Source organism: Panulirus ornatus, chromosome 58, assembly GCF_036320965.1.
Source record: "Panulirus ornatus isolate Po-2019 chromosome 58, ASM3632096v1, whole genome shotgun sequence".
Classification (NCBI taxonomy): Eukaryota; Metazoa; Arthropoda; class Malacostraca; order Decapoda; family Palinuridae; genus Panulirus; species Panulirus ornatus.
This window is the reverse complement of record NC_092281.1, coordinates 28726294-28744373: the sequence shown is the minus strand read 5'-3', so window position 1 is coordinate 28744373 and position 18080 is coordinate 28726294. Positions and strand designations below refer to the sequence as shown.

The window sequence follows — 18080 nt, the reverse complement described above, 5'->3', positions numbered from 1 at the left end:
AGTGAGAGGGTCAGGGAAAATGATTTGGTAAACAGGGAAGAGGTAGTAAAAGCTTTTCCGAGGATGAAAGCCGGCAAGGGCAGCGGGTTTGGATGGTATTGCTGTGGAATTTATTAAAAAAGGTGATGACTGTATTGTTGACTGGTGATTAGGTTATTTAATATATGTATGATTCATGGTGAGGTGCCTGAGGATTGGCGGAATGCTTGCATAGTGCCATTGTACAAAGGCAAAGGGGTTAATAAGTGAGAGGCACAAATTACAGAGGTATAATATCTTGTGAAGGCTAAGGTGAAGGGGCCTTTTTTTTTTTTGTATGGTTTTCAGGAAAAGAAGAGTGAATGTTGGGGTGAAGAGGGTGGTGAGAGTAAGTGAGCTTGGGAAGGAGACTTGTGTGAGATTAGTACCAGGAAAGACTGAGTTACAGATGGAAATAGGTTACGAGAATTATGGGAAGTAGGGGAAGTGGGGGAGGAATGGGATGTATTTAGGGAATCAGTGATGGATTGCACAAAAGATGCTTGTGGGCATGAAGAAGAGTGGGAGGTTGGGGTTGATTAGAAAGGGTATTGAGTGGTGGGATGAAGAAGTAAGATTATTAGTGAAAGAGAAGAGAGAGGCATTTGGACGATTTTTACAGGGAAAAAATGCAATTGAGTGGGGAGTTGTATAAAAGAAGAGAGACAGGAAGGTCAAGAGAAAGGTGCAAGAGGTGAAAAAGAGGGCAAATGAGAGTTGGGGTGAGAAAGTATCATTAAATTTTAGGGAGAATAAAAAGATGTTCTGGAAGGAGGTAAATAAAGTGCATAAGACAAGGGAGCAAATGGGAACTTCAGTGAAGGGGGCTAATGGGGAGGTGATAACAAGTAGTGATGATGTGAGAAGGAGATGGAGTGAGTATTGTGAAGGTTTGTTGAATGTGTTTGATGATAGAGTGGCAGATATTGGTTGTTTTTGTCGGGTGGGTGTGCAAAGTGAGAGGGTCAGGGAAAATGATTTGTAAACAGGGAAGAGGTAGTAAAAGCTTTTCCAGAGGAATGAAAGCCGGCAAGGGCAGCGGGTTTGGATGGTATTGCTGTGGAATTTATTAAAAAAGGTGATGACTGTATTGTTGACTGGTTGATAAGGTTATTTAATATATGTATGATTCATGGTGAGGTGCCTGAGGATTGGCGGAATGCTTGCATAGTGCCATTGTACAAAGGCAAAGGGGATAAAAGTGAGTGCTCAAATTACAGAGGTATAATATCTTGTGAAGGCTAAGGTGAAGCTTTGTATGGGTTTTCAGAAAAGAAGAGTGAATGTTGGGGTGAAGAGGGTGGTGAGAGTAAGTGAGCTTGGGAAGGAGACTTGTGTGAGGAAGTACCAGGAAAGACTGAGTACAGAATGGAAAAAGGTGAGAATAATGGAAGTAAGGGGAGTGGGGGAGGAATGGGATGTATTTAGGGAATCAGTGATGGATTGCACAAAAGATGCTTGTGGCATGAGAAGAGTGGGAGGTGGGTTGATTAGAAAGGGTATTGAGTGGTGGGATGAAGAAGTAAGATTATTAGTGAAAGAGAAGAGAGAGGCATTTGGACGATTTTTACAGGGAAAAAAATGCAATTGAGTGGGAGATGTATAAAAGAAAGAGACAGGAGGTCAAGAGAAAGGTGCAAGAGGTGAAAAAGAGGGCAAATGAGAGTTGGGGTGAGAAAGTATCATTAAATTTTAGGGAGAATAAAAAGATGTTCTGGAAGGAGGTAAATAAAGTGCATAAGACAAGGGAGCAAATGGGAACTTCAGTGAAGGGCACAAATGGGGAGGTGATAACAAGTAGTGATGATGTGAGAAGGAGATGGAGTGAGTATTTTGAAGGTTTGTTGAATGTGTTTGATGATAGAGTGGCAGATATAGGGCGTTTTGGTCGAGGTGGTGTGCAAAGTGAGAGGGTTAGGGAAAATGATTTGGTAAACAGAGAAGAGGTAGTGAAAGCTTTGCGGAAGATGAAAGCCGGCAAGGCAGCAGGTTTGGATGATATTGCAGTGTAATTTATTAAAAAAGGGGGTGACTGTATTATTGACTGGTTGGTAAGGTTATTTAATGTATGCATGACCCATGGTGAGGTGCCTGAGGATTGGCGGAATGCGTGCATAGTGCCATTGTACAAAGGCAAAGGGGGGATAAGAGTGAATGCTCAAATTTCAGAGGTATAAGTTTGTTGAGTATTCCTGGTAAATTATATGGGAGGGTATTGATTGAGAGGGTGAAGGCATGTACAGAGCATCAGATTGGGGAAGAGCAGTATGGTTTCAGAAGTGGTAGAGGATGTGTGGATCAGGTGTTTGCTTTGAAGAATGTATGTGAGAAATACTTAGAAAAGCAAATGGATTTGTATGTAGCATTTATGGATCTGGAGAAGGCATATGATAGAGTTGATAGAGATGCTCTGTGGAAGGTATTAAGAATATATGGTGTGAGAGGCAAGTTCTTAGAAGCAGTGAAAAGTTTTTATCGAGGATGTAAGGCATGTGTACGTGTAGGAAGAGAGGAAAGTGATTGATTCTCAGTGAATGTAGGTTTGCGGCAGGGGTGTGTGATGTCTCCATGGTTGTTTAATTTGTTTATGGATGGGGTTGTTAGGGAGGTGAATGCAAGAGTTCTGGAAAGAGGGGCAAGTATGAAGTCTGTTGGGGATGAGAGAGCTTGTGAAGTGAGTCAGTTGTTGTTCGCTGATGATACAGCGCTGGTGGCTGATTCATGTGAGAAACTGCAGAAGCTGGTGACTGAGTTTGGTAAAGTGTGTGGAAGAAGAAAGTTAAGAGTAAATGTGAATAAGAGCAAGGTTATTAGGTACAGTAGGGTTGAGGGTCAAGTCAATTGGGAGGTAAGTTTGAATGGAGAAAAACTGGAGGAAGTAAAGTGTCTTAGATATCTGGGAGTGGATCTGGCAGCGGATGGAACCATGGAAGCGGAAGTGGATCATAGGGTGGGGAAGGGGGCGAAAATCCTGGGAACCTTGAAGAATGTGTGGAAGTCGAGAACATTATCTCGGAAAGCAAAAATGGGTATGTTTGAAGGAATAGTGGTTCCAACAATGTTGTATGGTTGCGAGGCGTGGGCTATGGATAGAGTTGTGCGCAGGAGGGTGGATGTGCTGGAAATGAGATGTTTGAGGACAATGTGTGGTGTTAGGTGGTTTGGTTGAGTAAGGAACGTAAGGGTAAGAGAGATGTGTGGAAATAAAAAGAGCGTGGTTGAGAGAGCAGAAGAGGGTGTTTTGAAATGGTTTGGGCACATGGAGAGAATGAGTGAGGAAAGATTGACCAAGAGGATATATGTGTCGGAGGTGGAGGGAACGAGAAGTGGGAGACCAAATTAGAGGTGGAAAGGAGTGAAAAAGATTTTGAGTGATCGGGGCCTGAACATGCAGGAGGGTGAAAGGAGGGCAAGGAATAGAGTGAATTGGATCGATGTGGTATACCGGGGTTGACGTGCTGTAAGTGGATTGAATCAGGGCATGTGAAGCGTCTGGGGTGAACCATGGAAAGCTGTGTAGGTATGTATATTTGCGTGTGTGGACATGTATGTATATACATGTGTATGGGGGTGGGTTGGGCCATTTCTTTTGTCTGTTTCCTTGCGCTACCTCGCAAACGCGGGAGACCGACAAAGCAAAAAAAAAAAAAAAAAAAGTTGAGTATTCCTGGGGAATTATATGGGAGGGTATTGATTGAGAGTGTGAAGGCATATACAGAGGATCAGATTAGGGAAGAGCAGTGTGGTGTCAGAAGTGGTAGAGGATGTGTGGATCAGGTGTTTGCTTTGAAGAATATATGTGAGAAATACTTAGAAAAGCAAATGGATTTGTATGTAGCATCTATGGATCTGGAGAAGGCATATGATAGAGTTGATAGAGATGTTCTGCGGAAGGTATTAAGAATATATGATGTGGGAGGCAAGTTGTTAGAAGCAGTGAAAAGTTTTTATTTAGGATGTAAGGCATGTGTACGTGTGGGAAGAGAGTAAAGTGATTGGTTCTCAGTGAATGTAAGTTTACGGCATGGGTGTGTGATGTCTCTATGGTTGTTTAATTTGTTTGTGGGTGGGTTTGTTAGGGAGATGAATGCAAGAGTTTTGGAAAAGGGGACAAGTATGCAGTCTGTTGTGGATGAGAGAGCTTGGGAAGTGAGACAGTTGTTGTTCGCTGATGATACAGCGCTGGTGGCTTATTCGTGTGAGAAACTGCGTAAGCTGGTGACTGAATTTGGTAAAGTGTGTGGAAGAAGAAAGCTAAGAGTAAATGTGAATAAGAGCCAGGTTATTAGGTACAGTAGGGTTGAGGATCAAGTCAATTGAGAGGTAAGTTTGAGTGGAGAAAAACTGGAGGAAGTGAAGTGTTTTAGATATCTGGGAGTGGATTTGGCAGCAGATAGAACCATGGAAGTGGAAATGAATCATAGGGTGGAGGAGGGGGCGAAAGTTCTGGGAGCGTTGGAGAATGTGTGGAAGTCGAGAATATTATCTCGCAAAGCAAAAATGGGTATGTTTGAAGGAATAGTGGTTCCAACAATGTTGTATGTTTGTGAGGCATTGGCTATGGATAGAGTTGTGCGGAGGAGGGTGGATGTGCTGGAAATGACATGTTTAAGGGCAATATGTGGTGTGAGGTGGTTTGATCGAGTAAGTAATGAAAGAGTAAGAGAGATGTATGGTGATAAAAAGAGTGTAGTTGAGAGAGCAGAAGAGGGTGTTTTGAAATGTTTTGGTCACATGGAGAGAATGAGTGAGGAACGATTGACCAAGAGGATATATGTGTCATAGGTGGAGGGAACGAGAAGTGGAAGACCAAATTGGAGGTGGAAAGATGGAGTGAAAAAGATTTTGTGTGATCGGGGCCTGAACATGCAGGAGGGTGAAAGGTGTGCAAGGAATAGAGTTAATTGGAATGATGTGGTATACCGGGGCCGACATGCTGTCAATGGATTGAACCAGGCAGGGCATGTGAAGCGTCTTTGGTAAACCATGGAAAGTTGTGTGGGGCGTGGATGTGGAAAGGGAGCTGTAGTTTCGGGCTTTATTACATGACAGATAGAGACTGAGTGTGAACGAAAGTGGCCTTTGTTGTCTTTTCTTAGCTCTACCTCGCGCACATTTTGGGGGGGGTTGTTATTTCATGTGTGGTGGGGTGGCGATGGGAATGAATAAAGGCAGACAGTATGAATTATGTACAAGTGTATAAATGTATATGTCTCTATGTGTATATATATGTATACGTTGAGATGTGTAGGTATGTATATTTGCGTGTGTGGACGTGTATGTATATACATGTGTATGTGGGTGGGATGGGCCATTCTTTCATTTGTTTCCTTGCACTACTTTGCTAGCACGGGAGACAGCGACAAAGCAAAATAATGAAAAAAAAAATAAATTGTGTGTGTGTGTTGAGAATTTGCCAGTTTTATTTGAGAAGATATGGTAGCTAGACTTTATTTTGCTTGCAAAACTACTGTATCTTATGATTACCATATGGTCATTAGTAGGTCAAGGATGGTCCATTTTTATGTCTTTCTGTTCACCTTGTAGTTTTGGAGCTGTATGACCCTTCTTGTCTTCTTGCAAATTTGACCTGGCACCTTTTTTTTTTATTATTTAAAAGGCAGGTTTTCCATTTCTCTGAGTTAAAGATATTTTCCTTTCCTTATGTCTCCTCATTTACTCATCACATTTCAGTTAAGGCCCGACCTTTATGTGGGTTTTGTCCATGACTACAGCTTTCAGCATTTGAAAATAATAGTTTCTCCACTTACACTGACATTGCACTGGGACTGTACAAAAATGGGAAGATAATGATATCTGCTTTTTGGTATATTATATTTGTAATGCAGTTTCTTTTCAACAGGTGACCTTACCATACACCATGCTGCGTCAAGATCTGATAGCCTCGCTCATACCTATTTTTCTTGGAAATCATCCAAATGCAGCCATTATACTACATCATGCTTGGCATGCTCAGGTTAGTTGAAGTTGTGTATAACCAGGCATTTTAGCTCAATGCAGCTTGATAACATTGGTACAGGCAGAAGTGTGAGTGGTGTGATTGATGATAGGGTGACACATGTTGGGTATTTGGATCAAGGAGGTATGGGAAGTAGAAGAGTCATAGCAAGTGCTTTGGTGAAGTGAGAAGAGGTGATGAAAACCTTCCACGAAGTGAAATATAGAAAGGTGGCTAGAATAGATGGTTTTGCAGTTGTATTCCATAAGTATAAGAGGATGACAGTATTGTTGATTGATTTGTTTGAATTTTCAGTGTATGTATAGGTCATGATGATGTGCATGAGGAATGGCAGAAAGCTTATTTAGTTCCATTGTTTAGAGGCATTAGGGACAAAGGCAGTTGTTCAAATTTCAGGTATGTAAGGTTGTTGAGTGTACCTTTTAAGTCGTATGGGAGAGGGGTGGTTAGATGGTGGTGACTTGCAGAAATCTTCAGACTGGGGAGGACTGGTGAAGGATATGTGGATGAATAGCTTGCTTTGAGAAATACTTACAGAAACAAAAGTGTTTTTTGTGGCATTTATGGATCTGGAGAGATCATATTATAGGGTTGATAGAAATGCTTTGTGGAAGTCTTTATGAATGTATGGTGTGGGAGGAAAGCTATTATAAGCGATGAAGGTTTTATTTTGAGTACCTGGCATGTGTACTAATAGGAAGAGAAGAAAATGAGTAGTTTTAAGTGAAGGCAAGTGTGTGTTATGTCACCATGGCTGTCTAAATGTAAAGTGTCTTGGAGAGAGGAGCAAGTATGCAGTCTGTATTGGGTGAGAGGGGGGCCTTGGACGTGAGTCATGTGTTGTTTGCTGCTGACAGCACTGATGGTAGATTTTAGTGAGAAACTGTAAAAGTTGGCCACTTTGTTTGGGAAAGCATGTGAAAGGAGAAAGTTGAAAGTGAATGTGAGTTAGGGCAGGTTTCACAGGGCAGAGAGCCAGTTTAGTTGGGGTATGAGTTTGAATGAAGAAAATTTAAAAGTGAAGCATTTTCGATAAGTTGAAGTGGACATGGCAATAATTGGAACTGTGAAAGCGGACATGAGTCATAGGGCATATGAATTAGGAAAAGTTTTGGATGCAATGAAGAATTTATGGAAAGAGAGGTGGTTATTTGTAGGGATAAATGGGTATGTTTAAAGATACGGTAGTCCCAATTATATTCTATAGATGCCAGGCATGAGGATGTGTGAAGAAGGGGTATGTATTGGAAATGATATGTTTGAGAACAGTATGTGGAAGTGTGAGGAGGATTGATCAAGTAAGAAATAAAAGTGTAAGAGAGAGGTTATTTTATTTATTTTACTTTGTCGCTGTCTCCCGCGTTAGCGAGGTAGCGCAAGGAAACAGACGAAAGTATGGCCCAACCCACCCACATACACATCCACACATGCAAATATACATACCTATGCATCTCAACGTATACATATATATATATACACACACAGACATAAACATATATACACATGTACCTAATTCACACTCTCTGCCTTTATTCATTCCCATCGCCACCCTGCCACACATGAAATAACAACCCCCTCCCCCTGCATGTGCACGAGGTAGTGCTAGGAAAATACAACAAAGGCCACATTCGTTCACACTCATTCTCTAGCTGTCATGTATAATGCACTGAAAGCACAGCTCCCTTTCCACATCCAGGTCCCACAGAACTTTCCATGGTTTACCCCAGAGGTATGGCAATATTAAGAGCTTGATTGAGACATAAAGGTGTGTTGAAATGGTTTGGACATAAGGACAAAATGAGTGATAAGAGCATATATGTGTCAGAAGTGGAGACAAAAAGGAGAATGGGAACACAAACTGGAGATGGAAGTATATCATGGAAAATATTTTGAGTACCTGGGGCTTCATCATACAGGATGGTAAAGCCTTGCATGGGATGGAATGAATCGGAACAATGTGATATACAGGAGTAGGTCTGCCGTCAGTGGGCTGAACTAAGACATATGAAGTGGCTAGGGTATACCATAGTAAGGTTTTGGATATGGGGCTGTGGTTTTGGTGCACTGCTTATGACAATAAGAATAGATGCGAGTGAATGTGGCACCACCTGTCTTCATCTTTTCCTGGCACAACCACACTAATGCAGTAAATGGGAGACAGGTATGAAAGGAGGAGGGGAAAAAAATATGTATATGGGAGAGAAAGAATACTTCCCGCGCATTCCCCACGTGTCATAGAAGGCGACTAAAGGGGATTGTAGTGGGAGCTAGAAACCCTCCCCTCCTTGTATTTTAACTTTCTAAAGGGGGAAACGGAAGGAGTCACGCAAGGAATGCTCATCCTCCTCGAAGGCTCAGATTGGGGTGTCTAAATGTGTGTGGATGTAACCGAGAAAAAAGGAGAGATAGGTAGTATGTTTGAGGAAAGGAACCTGGATGTTTGGCTCTGTGAGTGAAACAAAGCTCAAGGGTAAAGGGGAAGAGTGGTTTGGGAATGTTTTGGGAGTAGGGTTGGTGAGAGGACAAGAGCAAGGAAAGAAGTAGCACTACTCCTGAAACAGGAGTGGTGGGAGTATGTGATACAGTATAAGAAAGTATAAACTCTAGGTTGATATGGGTAGAACTGAAAGTGGATGGAGAGAGATGGGTGATTATTGGTGCCTATGCACCTGGGCATGAGAAGAAAGATCATGAGAGGCAAGTGTTTTGAAATCAGTTGAGAGAGTGTGTTATCAGTTTTGATGCACGAGACTGGGTTATAGTGATGGGTGATTTGAATGCAAAGGTGAGTAATGTGGCAGTTGAGGGAATAATTGGTGTACATGGGGTGTTCAGTGTTGTAAATGGAAATGGTGAAGAGTTTTTAGATGTGTGCGCTAAAAAAGAATGGGTGATTGCGAATACCTGGTTTACAAAGAGAGATATACATAGTATACGTATGTAAGTAGGAGAGATGTCCAGAGAGCATTATTGGATCGTGTGTTAATTGATAGGCATGTGAAAGAGAGACTTTTACAGGCAAAGGTGAAGATTTGTAGAGGTTTTCAGAAAAGAAGAGAGAATGTTGGGGTGAAGAGAGTGGTGAGAGTAAGTGAGCTTGGGAAGGAGACTTGTATGAGGAAGTACCAGGAGGGACTGAGTGCAGAATGGAAAAAGATGAGAGCCAAGGATGCAAGGTGAGTGGGGAGGAATGGGATGTATTTAAGTAAGCAGTGATGGCTTGCACAAAAGATGCTTGTGGTATGAGAAGCATGGGAGGTGGGCATATTAGAAAAGATAGTGAGTGGTGGAATGAAGAAGTAAGATTATTAGTGAAAGAGAAGAGAGAGGCATTTGGATGAGTTTTGTTGGGAAATAGTGCAAGAAAGAGGCAGGAGGCCAAGAGAAAGGTGAAAAAGAGTGCAAATGAGAGTTGGGGTGAGAGAGTATCATTAAATTTTAGGGAGACTAAGATGTTTTGGAAAGAGGTAAATAAAGTGCGTAAGAGAACAAATGGGAATATCAGTGAAGGGAGCTAATGGGGAGGTAATAACAAGTAGTGGTGATGTGAGAAGGAGATGGAGTGAGTATTTTGAAGGTTTGTTGAATGTGTTAGATGATAGAGTGGCAGATATAGGGTGTTTTGGTCGAGGTGGTGTGCGAAGTGACATGGTCCAGGAGAATGCATTGGTAAAGAGAGAAAAGGAACTGAAAGCTTTTGCGGAAGATGAAAGCTGGCAAGGCGGCGGGTGTGGATGGTATTGCAGTGGAATTTATTAAAAAAAGGGGGTGACTGTTGTTGACTGTGGTCTTTCTTTCTTTCAAACTATTCACCATTTCCCGTGTTAACGAGGTAGCGTTAAGAACAGAGGACTGGGCCTTTGAGGGAATATCCTCACCTAGCCCCCTTCTCCGTTCCTTCTTTTGGAAAATTAAAAAAAAAACGAGAGGGGAGGATTTCCAGATTATTGTTTAATTTGTTTATGGATGGGGTTGTTAGGGAGGTGAGCCATGGAGGGTTCTGTGGGGCCTGGATGTGGAAAGGGAGCTGTGGTTTCGGTGCATTATTACATGGCAGCTGGGGACTGAGTGTGAACGAATGGGGCCTTTGTTGTCTTTTCCTAGCGCTACCTCGCACACATGAGGGGGGAGGGGGTTGTTATAACATGCGTGGCGAGGTGGCGATGGGAATGAATAAAGGCAGACAGCATGAATTATGTACATGTGTATATATGTATATGTCTGTGTGTGTATATATATGTATACGTTGAGATATATAGGTATGTATATTTGTGTGTGTGGACGTGTATGTATATACACATGTATGTGGGTGGGTTGGGCCATTCTTTCGTCTGTTTCCTTGCGCTACCTTGCTAACTTGGGAGACAGCGACAAAGCAAAATAAATATATAAATATTTATATATTTATATATATGGATTGGGAGAAGGCATATGATAGAGTTGATAAAGATGCTCTGTGGAAGGTATTAAGAATATATGGTGTGGGAGGAAAGTTGTTAGAAGCAGTGAAACGTTTTTATCGAGGATGTAAGGCATGTGTACGTGTAGGAAGAGAGGAAAGTGATTGGTTCTCAGTGAATGTAGGTTTGCGGCAGGGGTGTGTGATGTCTCCATGGTTGTTTAATTTGTTTATGGATGGGGTTGTTAGGGAGGTAAATGCAAGAGTTTTGGAAAGAGGGGCAAGTATGAAGTCTGTTGGGGATGAGAGAGCTTGGGAAGTGAGTCAGTTGTTGTTCGCTGATGATACAGCGCTGGTGGCTGATTCATGTGAGAAACTGCAGAAGCTGGTGACTGAGTTTGGTAAAGTGTGTGGAAGAAGAAAGTTAAGAGTAAATGTGAATAAGAGCAAGGTTATTAGGTACAGTAGGGTTGAGGGTCAAGTCAATTGGGAGGTGAGTTTGAATGGAGAAAAACTGGAGGAAGTGAAGTGTTTTAGATATCTGGGAGTGGATCTGGCAGCGGATGGAACCATGGAAGCGGAAGTGGATCATAGGGTGGGGGAGGGGGCGAAAATCCTGGGGGCCTTGAAGAATGTGTGGAAGTCGAGAACATTATCTCGGAAAGCAAAAATGGGTATGTTTGAAGGAATAGTGGTTCCAACAATGTTGTATGGTTGCGAGGCGTGGGCTATGGATAGAGTTGTGCGCAGGAGGATGGATGTGCTGGAAATGAGATGTTTGAGGACAATGTGTGGTGTGAGGTGGTTTGATCGAGTGAGTAACGTAAGGGTAAGAGAGATGTGTGGAAATAAAAAGAGCGTGGTTGAGAGAGCAGAAGAGGGTGTTTTGAAGTGGTTTGGGCACATGGAAAGCATGAGTGAGGAAAGATTGACCAAGAGGATATATGTGTCGGAGGTGGAGGAAGCAAGGAGAAGAGGGAGACCAAATTGGAGGTGGAAAGATGGAGTGAAAAAGATTTTGTGTGATCGGGGCCTGAACATGCAGGAGGGTGAAAGGAGGGCAAGGAATAGAGTGAATTGGAGCGATGTGGTATACCGGGGTTGACGTGCTGTCAGTGGATTGAATCAAGGCATGTGAAGCGTCTGGGGTAAACCATGGAAAGCTGTGTAGGTATGTATATTTGCGTGTGTGGACGTATGTATATACATGTGTATGGGGGGGGTTGGGCCATTTCTTTCGTCTGTTTCCTTGCGCTACCTCGCAAACACGGGAGACAGCGACAAAGTATAAAAAAAAAAAAAAAAAATCTCTCATACCCTTTTATTACTTACTTGATCATACCACCTCACACCACATATTGTCCTCAAACATCTCATTTACACGACATCCATCCGCCTCCACACAACTCTATCTACAGCCCATGCCTCGAAGCCATATAACACTGTTGGAACCACTATTCCTTCAGACATACCCATTTTTGCTTTCTGAGATAACGTTCTCACCATTCACACATTTTTCAACGCACCCAGAACTTTCACCCCCTCCCCCACCCTTTAACTCACTCCTGCTTCCATGGTTCCATCTGCTGCCAAATCCACTCGCAGATATCTAAAACACTTTACTTCCTCCAGTTTTTCTTCATTCAAACTAAACTTCCAACTGACTTGCCCCTCAACCCTACTGTACCTAATAATATTGCTCCTATTCATATTTACTCTCAGCTTTCTTCTTTCAAACACTTTACCAAACTCAGTCACCAGTTTCTGCAGTTTCTCACCTAAATCAGCTACCAGCACTGTATCATCAGCGAACAACAACTGACTCACTTCCCAAGCCCTCTCATCCACAATAGACTGCATACTTGCCTCTCACTCCAAAACTCTTGCATTCACCTCCCTAACAACCCCATCCATAAACAAACAACCATGGAGACATCAAGCACCCCTGCCACAAACCGACATTCACTGAGAACCAATCACTTTCCTCTCTTCCTACTCGTACACATGCCTTACATCCTCAATAAAAGATTTTCACTGCTTCTAGCAACTTGCGCTCCACACCATATATTCTTAATACCTTCCACAGAGCATCTCTATCAACTCTATCATATGCCTTCTCCAGATCCATAAATGCTACATACAAATCCATTTGCTATTCCAAGTATTTCTCACATACATTCTTCAGAGCAAACACCTGATCCTCACATCCTCTACCACTTCTGAAACCACACTACTCTTCCCCAATCTGATGCTCTGTACATGTCTTCACCCTCTCAGTCAATACCCTCCCATATAATTTCCCAGGAATACTCAACAAACTTATACCTCTGTAATTTGAGCACTCACTTTCATCCCCTTTGCCTTTGTACAGTGGCACTATGCATGCATTCCAACAATCCTCAGGCACTTCACCATGAGCCATGCATACATTAAATAACCTTACCAACCAGTCAACAATACAGTCACCCCCTTTTTATAAATTCCACTGCAATACCATCCAAACCCGCTGCCTTGCCGGCTTTCATCTTCCGCAAAGCTTTTACTACCTCTTCCCTGTTTACCAAATCATTTTCCCTAACCCTCTCACTTTACACACCACCTCGACCAAAACACCCTATATCTGCCACTCTATCATCAAACACATTCAACAAACCTTCAAAATACTCACTCCATCTCCTTCTCACATCACCACTACTTGTTATCACCTCCCCATTAGCCCCCTTCACTGAAGTTCCCATTTGTTCCCTTGTCTTACACACTTTATTTACCTCCCTCCAAAACATCTTTTTATTGTCCCTAAAATTTAATGATACTCTCTCACCCCAACTCTCATTTACCCTCTTTTTCACCTCTTGCACCTTTCTCTTGACCTCATGCCTCTTTCTTTTATACATCTCCCACTCATTTGCATTATTTCCTTACAAAAATCGTCCAAATGCCTCTCTCTTCTCTTTCACTAATAATCTTACTTCTTCATCCCACCACTCACTACCCTTCCTAATCTGCCCACCTCTCACGCTTCTCATGCCACAAGCATCTTTTGCGCAAACCATCACTGCTTCCCTAAATGCATCCCATTCCTCCCCCACTCCCCTTACCTCCTTTGTTCTCACCTTTTTCCATTTCACACTGAGTCTCTAGCTGTCATGTATAATGCACCAAAACCAAAGCTCCGTTTCCACATCCAGGCCTCACGAAACTTTCCGTGGTTTACCCAAGATGCTTCACATGCCCTGGTTCAATCCATTGACAGCACGTCAACCCCGGTACACCACATCGTTCCAATTCACTCTATTCCTTGCACCCCTTTCACCCCCATGCATGTTCAGGCCCCGATCACTCAAAATCTTTTTCATTCCATCTTTCCACCTCCAATTTGGTCTCCCACTTCTCGTTCTCTCCACATCTGACACACATATCCTCTTTGTCAATCTTTCCTCACTCATTCTCTCCATGTGGCCAAACCACTTCAAAACACCCTCTTCTGCTCTCTCAACCACACACTTTTTATTACCACACATCACTTACCTTTTCATTACTTACTCTATCAAACCACCTCACACCACACATTGTCCTCAAACATATCATTTCCAGCACATCCACCCTCCTCCGCACAACTCTATCTATAGCCAACGCCTCGCAAACATATAACATTGTTGGAACCACTATTCCTTCAAACATACCCATTTTTGCTCTCCAAGATAGTGTTCTCAACTTGCACACATTTTTAAACGCTCCCAGTACTTTGGCCCCCTCCCTCACCCTATGATTCACTTCCGCTTCCATAGTTCCATCCGCTGCCAAATCCACTCCCAGATATGTAAAACACTTCTTCCTCCAGTTTCTCTCCATTCAAACTTACCTCCCGATTGACTTGTCCCTCAACCCTACTGTACCTAATAACCTTGATCTTATTCACATTTACTCTCAGCTTTCTTCTTTCACACACTTTACCAAACTCAGTCACCAGCTTCTGAAGTTTCTCACCTGGATCAGCCACCAGCGCTATATCATCAGCAAACAACAGCTGACTCACTTCCCAAGCTCTCTCATCCACAATAGACTGCATACCTGCCCCTCTTTCCAAAACTCTTGCATTCACCTCCCTAACAACCCCATTCATAAACAAATTAAACAATCATGGAGACATCACGCACCCCTGCCACAGACCAACATTCTGTGAGAACCAATCACTTTCGTCTCTTCCTACTCGTACACATTCTTTACACCTCAATAAAAACTTTTCACTGCTTCTAACAACTTGCCTCCCACACCATATATTCTTAATACTTTCCACAGAGCATCTCTATCAACTCTTATCATATGCCTTCTCCAGATCCATAAATGCTACATACAAATCCATTTGCTTTTCTAAGTATTTCTCACATACATTCTTCAAAGCAAACACCTGATCCACACATCCTCTACCACTTCTGAACCACACTGCTCTTCCCCAATCTGATGCTCTGTACATGCCTTCACCCTCTTAATCACTACCCTCCCATTTGATTTCCCAAGAATACTCAACAAAATTATACCTCAGTAATTTGAACACTCACTTTTATCCCCTTTACCTTTGTACAGTGGCACTATGCAAGCATTCTTCCAATCCTCAGGCACTTCTCCATGGTCCATACATACAGTGAATATCCTTACCAACCAATCAATAACACAGTCACTCCCTTTTTTTTATAAATTCCACTGCAGTACCATCCAAACCCTCCTTTTTGCCAGCTTTCATCCTCCTCAAAGATTTTACTTCCTCTTCTCTCCTTGTCAAACCATTCTCCCTAACCCTCTCACTTCTCACACAATCCCAGCCAAAACACCCTATATCTGCCACTCTATCCCCAGACACATTCAACAAACCTTCAAAATACTCATTCCATATCCTTCTCACTTCATCACTACCTGTTATTTCCTCCCCACTTACCCCCTTCACCGATGTTCCCATTTGTTCTTGTCTTATGCTTGTTGCTTATCTCCTTCCAAAACATTTTTTTTATTCACCCTGAAATTTAATGATACTCTCACCTCAATTCTCATTTGCCCTCTTTTTCAACCCTTGCACCTTTCTCTTGACCTCCAGTTGCTTTCTTCTATACATCTCCCAGTCATGTGCACCACTTCCCAGCAGGTATTGTCTAAAAGCCTCTCTTTTCTCTTTCACTAACATCTTACTTCTTCATCCCACCTCTCTACCCTTTTTAATGTCTACCTCCCACCTTTCTCATGCCACATGCATCTTTTTTGCAAGTCATCACTATTTCCCTAAATACATTCCATTCCTCCCCCACTCCCCTCACGTCATTTGCTCTCTCCTTTTGCCATTCTACATGCAATCTCTCTTGGTACTTCCTCACACAAATCTTTCCAAGCTCACTTTCTCTCATCACTCTCTTCAACCCAACATTCTCTCTCCTTTTCTGGAAACCTCTACATATGTTCACCTTTGCCTCCACAAGATAGCTTGAGTATAGAATGGCAAAAGGTAAGAGCAAATGATGTAATGGCAGTAAGGGAGGAATGGGATGTATTTAGGGAAGCAATGATGACTTGCACAAAAGATGCATGTGGCTAGAGAAAGGTGGAAGATGAGCAGATTAGAAAGGGTAGTGAGTAGTGGGATGAAGAAGAAAGATTAAGTAAGATTGTTAGTGAGAGGGAAGAGAGTGGTGTTTGGACTTTTTGCAGGGAAGTAGTGCAAATGACTTGAGAGATGTATAAAAAGGTGCAAGAGGTGAAAAAAGAAGGCAAATGAGAGTTTGGACAAGAGAGTATCATTAAATTTTAGGGAGAATAAAAAGATGTTTACCACTAAACTACCATTACCACTCGGGATAGTGCAGAAACAATACTTCCTGCGTGTCATAGAAGGCTTTTAAAAGTGGAGGGGGGGGGGGGGCTGGAAGTCCTCCCCTCCCATTTTTTACTTCTCCAAAAAAAGGAACACAAAGTGGGACCAAATGAGGATATTCCCTCTGTCCTTAAAGCTACCTCGCAAATGCAGGAAATGACGAATATATATAAAAAATTGTTTTGGAGGAGGTAGATAACATGCATAAGACAAGAACGTGAGAACATCGGTGAAGGGGCAAATGGGAAGGTAATAACAAGTAGTGGTGAAGTGCGTATTTTGAAGGTTTGTTGAATGTGTTTGATGGTAGAGTGGTAGATATAGGGTGTTTTGGTCAGGGTAGTGTACAAAGTGAAAGGGTCAGGGAGAATGGTTTGGTAGACAGAGAAGTGGTTGTGAAAGCTTTGCAGAAGATGAATGCCAGCAAGGTGGAATTTATTGCAAAGGGGGGTGACTGTTGTTGTTGATTGGTTGGTAAGGATATTCAATTTGTGTATGGATCATGGTGAAGTGCCTGAGGATTGGTGGAATGCATGCAAAGTGTCATTGTACCCAGGCAAAGGGGATAAAGATGAGTGTTCAGATTACAAAGGCATAAGTTTGTTGAGTGTTCCTGGGAAATTAAATGGGAGGGCATTGATTTAGAGGGTAAGAGCATGTACAGAGCATCAGACTGGGGAAGAGCAATATGATTTCAGAAGGGGTAGAGGATGCGTGGATCAGGTGTTTGCTTTGAAGAATGTATGTGAGAAATACTTAGAAAAACTTATGGATTTGTATGTAGCATTTATGGATCTGGAGAAGGCATGTGATAGGGTGGATAGAGATGCTTTTTGGAAGGTTTACGAGTATATGGTGTGGAAGGTAAGTTGCTAGAAGCAGTGAAGAGTTTTAACAAGGATGTAAAGCATGTGTACAAGTAGGTAGAGAGGAAAGTGATTGGTTCCCAGTGAATGTCGGTTTGCAGCAAGGATGCATGATGTCTCCATGGTTGTTTAATTTGTGTATGGATGGGGTGGTTAGGGAGGTGAGTGTTAGAGTTTTAGAGAGAGGGCAAGTATGCAGACTGTTTTGGATGAGAGGGCTTGGGAAGTGAGTCAGTTGTTGTTCACTGATGATACAGGGCTAGTGGCTGATTTGGGTGAGGAACTGCAAAGGTGGGTTACTGAGTTTGATAAAGTCTGTGAAAGAAGAAAGTTGAGAGTAAGTGTGAATAAGAGGAAGGTTAGTAGGTTCAGTAGAGTTGAGGGACAAGTAAATTGGGAGGTAGGTTTGAATGGAGAAAAACTGAAGGAAGTGAAGTGTTTTAGATATCTGGGAGTGGATTTAGCAGCGGATGGAACCATGTAAGTGAGTTTCAGGGTGTGGGAGGTGTCGAAGGTTCAGAAGGTTCTGAAGAATGTGTGGAAGGCGAGAACTTTGTCTTGTAGAGCAAAAATGGGTATGTTTGAAAGAATAGTAGTTACGACAATGTTATATGGATGCGAGGCATGGGCTATATGTGGGGTTGTGCAGAGGAGGGTGGATGTGTTGGAAATGAAATGTTTGAGGACAGGATGTGGTGTGAGGTGGTTTGATCGAGTAAGTAATGAAAGGGTAAGAGAGGTGTGTGCTAATAGAAAGAGTGTGGTTGAGAGAGCAGAAGAGGGTGTGTTGAAATGGTTTGGACACATGGAGAGAATGAGTGAGGAAAGATTGACAAAGAGGATATATGTATCAGAGGTGGAGGGAACAAGAGGCAGGAGACCAAATTGGAGGTGGAAGATTGGAGTGAAAAAGATTTTGAGCGATCGGGGCGCAAACGTACAGGAGGGTGAAAGGTGTGC

At 42.5% G+C, this 18080-nt stretch overlaps 1 protein-coding gene across 1 annotated transcript in view; it reads left to right on the top strand.

Moving 5' to 3' along the window:
- Positions 1-18080, top strand: part of Not1 (CCR4-NOT transcription complex subunit 1) — a 560605-nt gene that overhangs the window by 160987 nt on the left and 381538 nt on the right. Inside the window, exon 10 of the mRNA XM_071695617.1 lies at positions 5882-5995. Coding sequence (XP_071551718.1) covers positions 5882-5995 — 114 coding nt within the window. The remainder of the gene's footprint in view (positions 1-5881; positions 5996-18080) is intronic.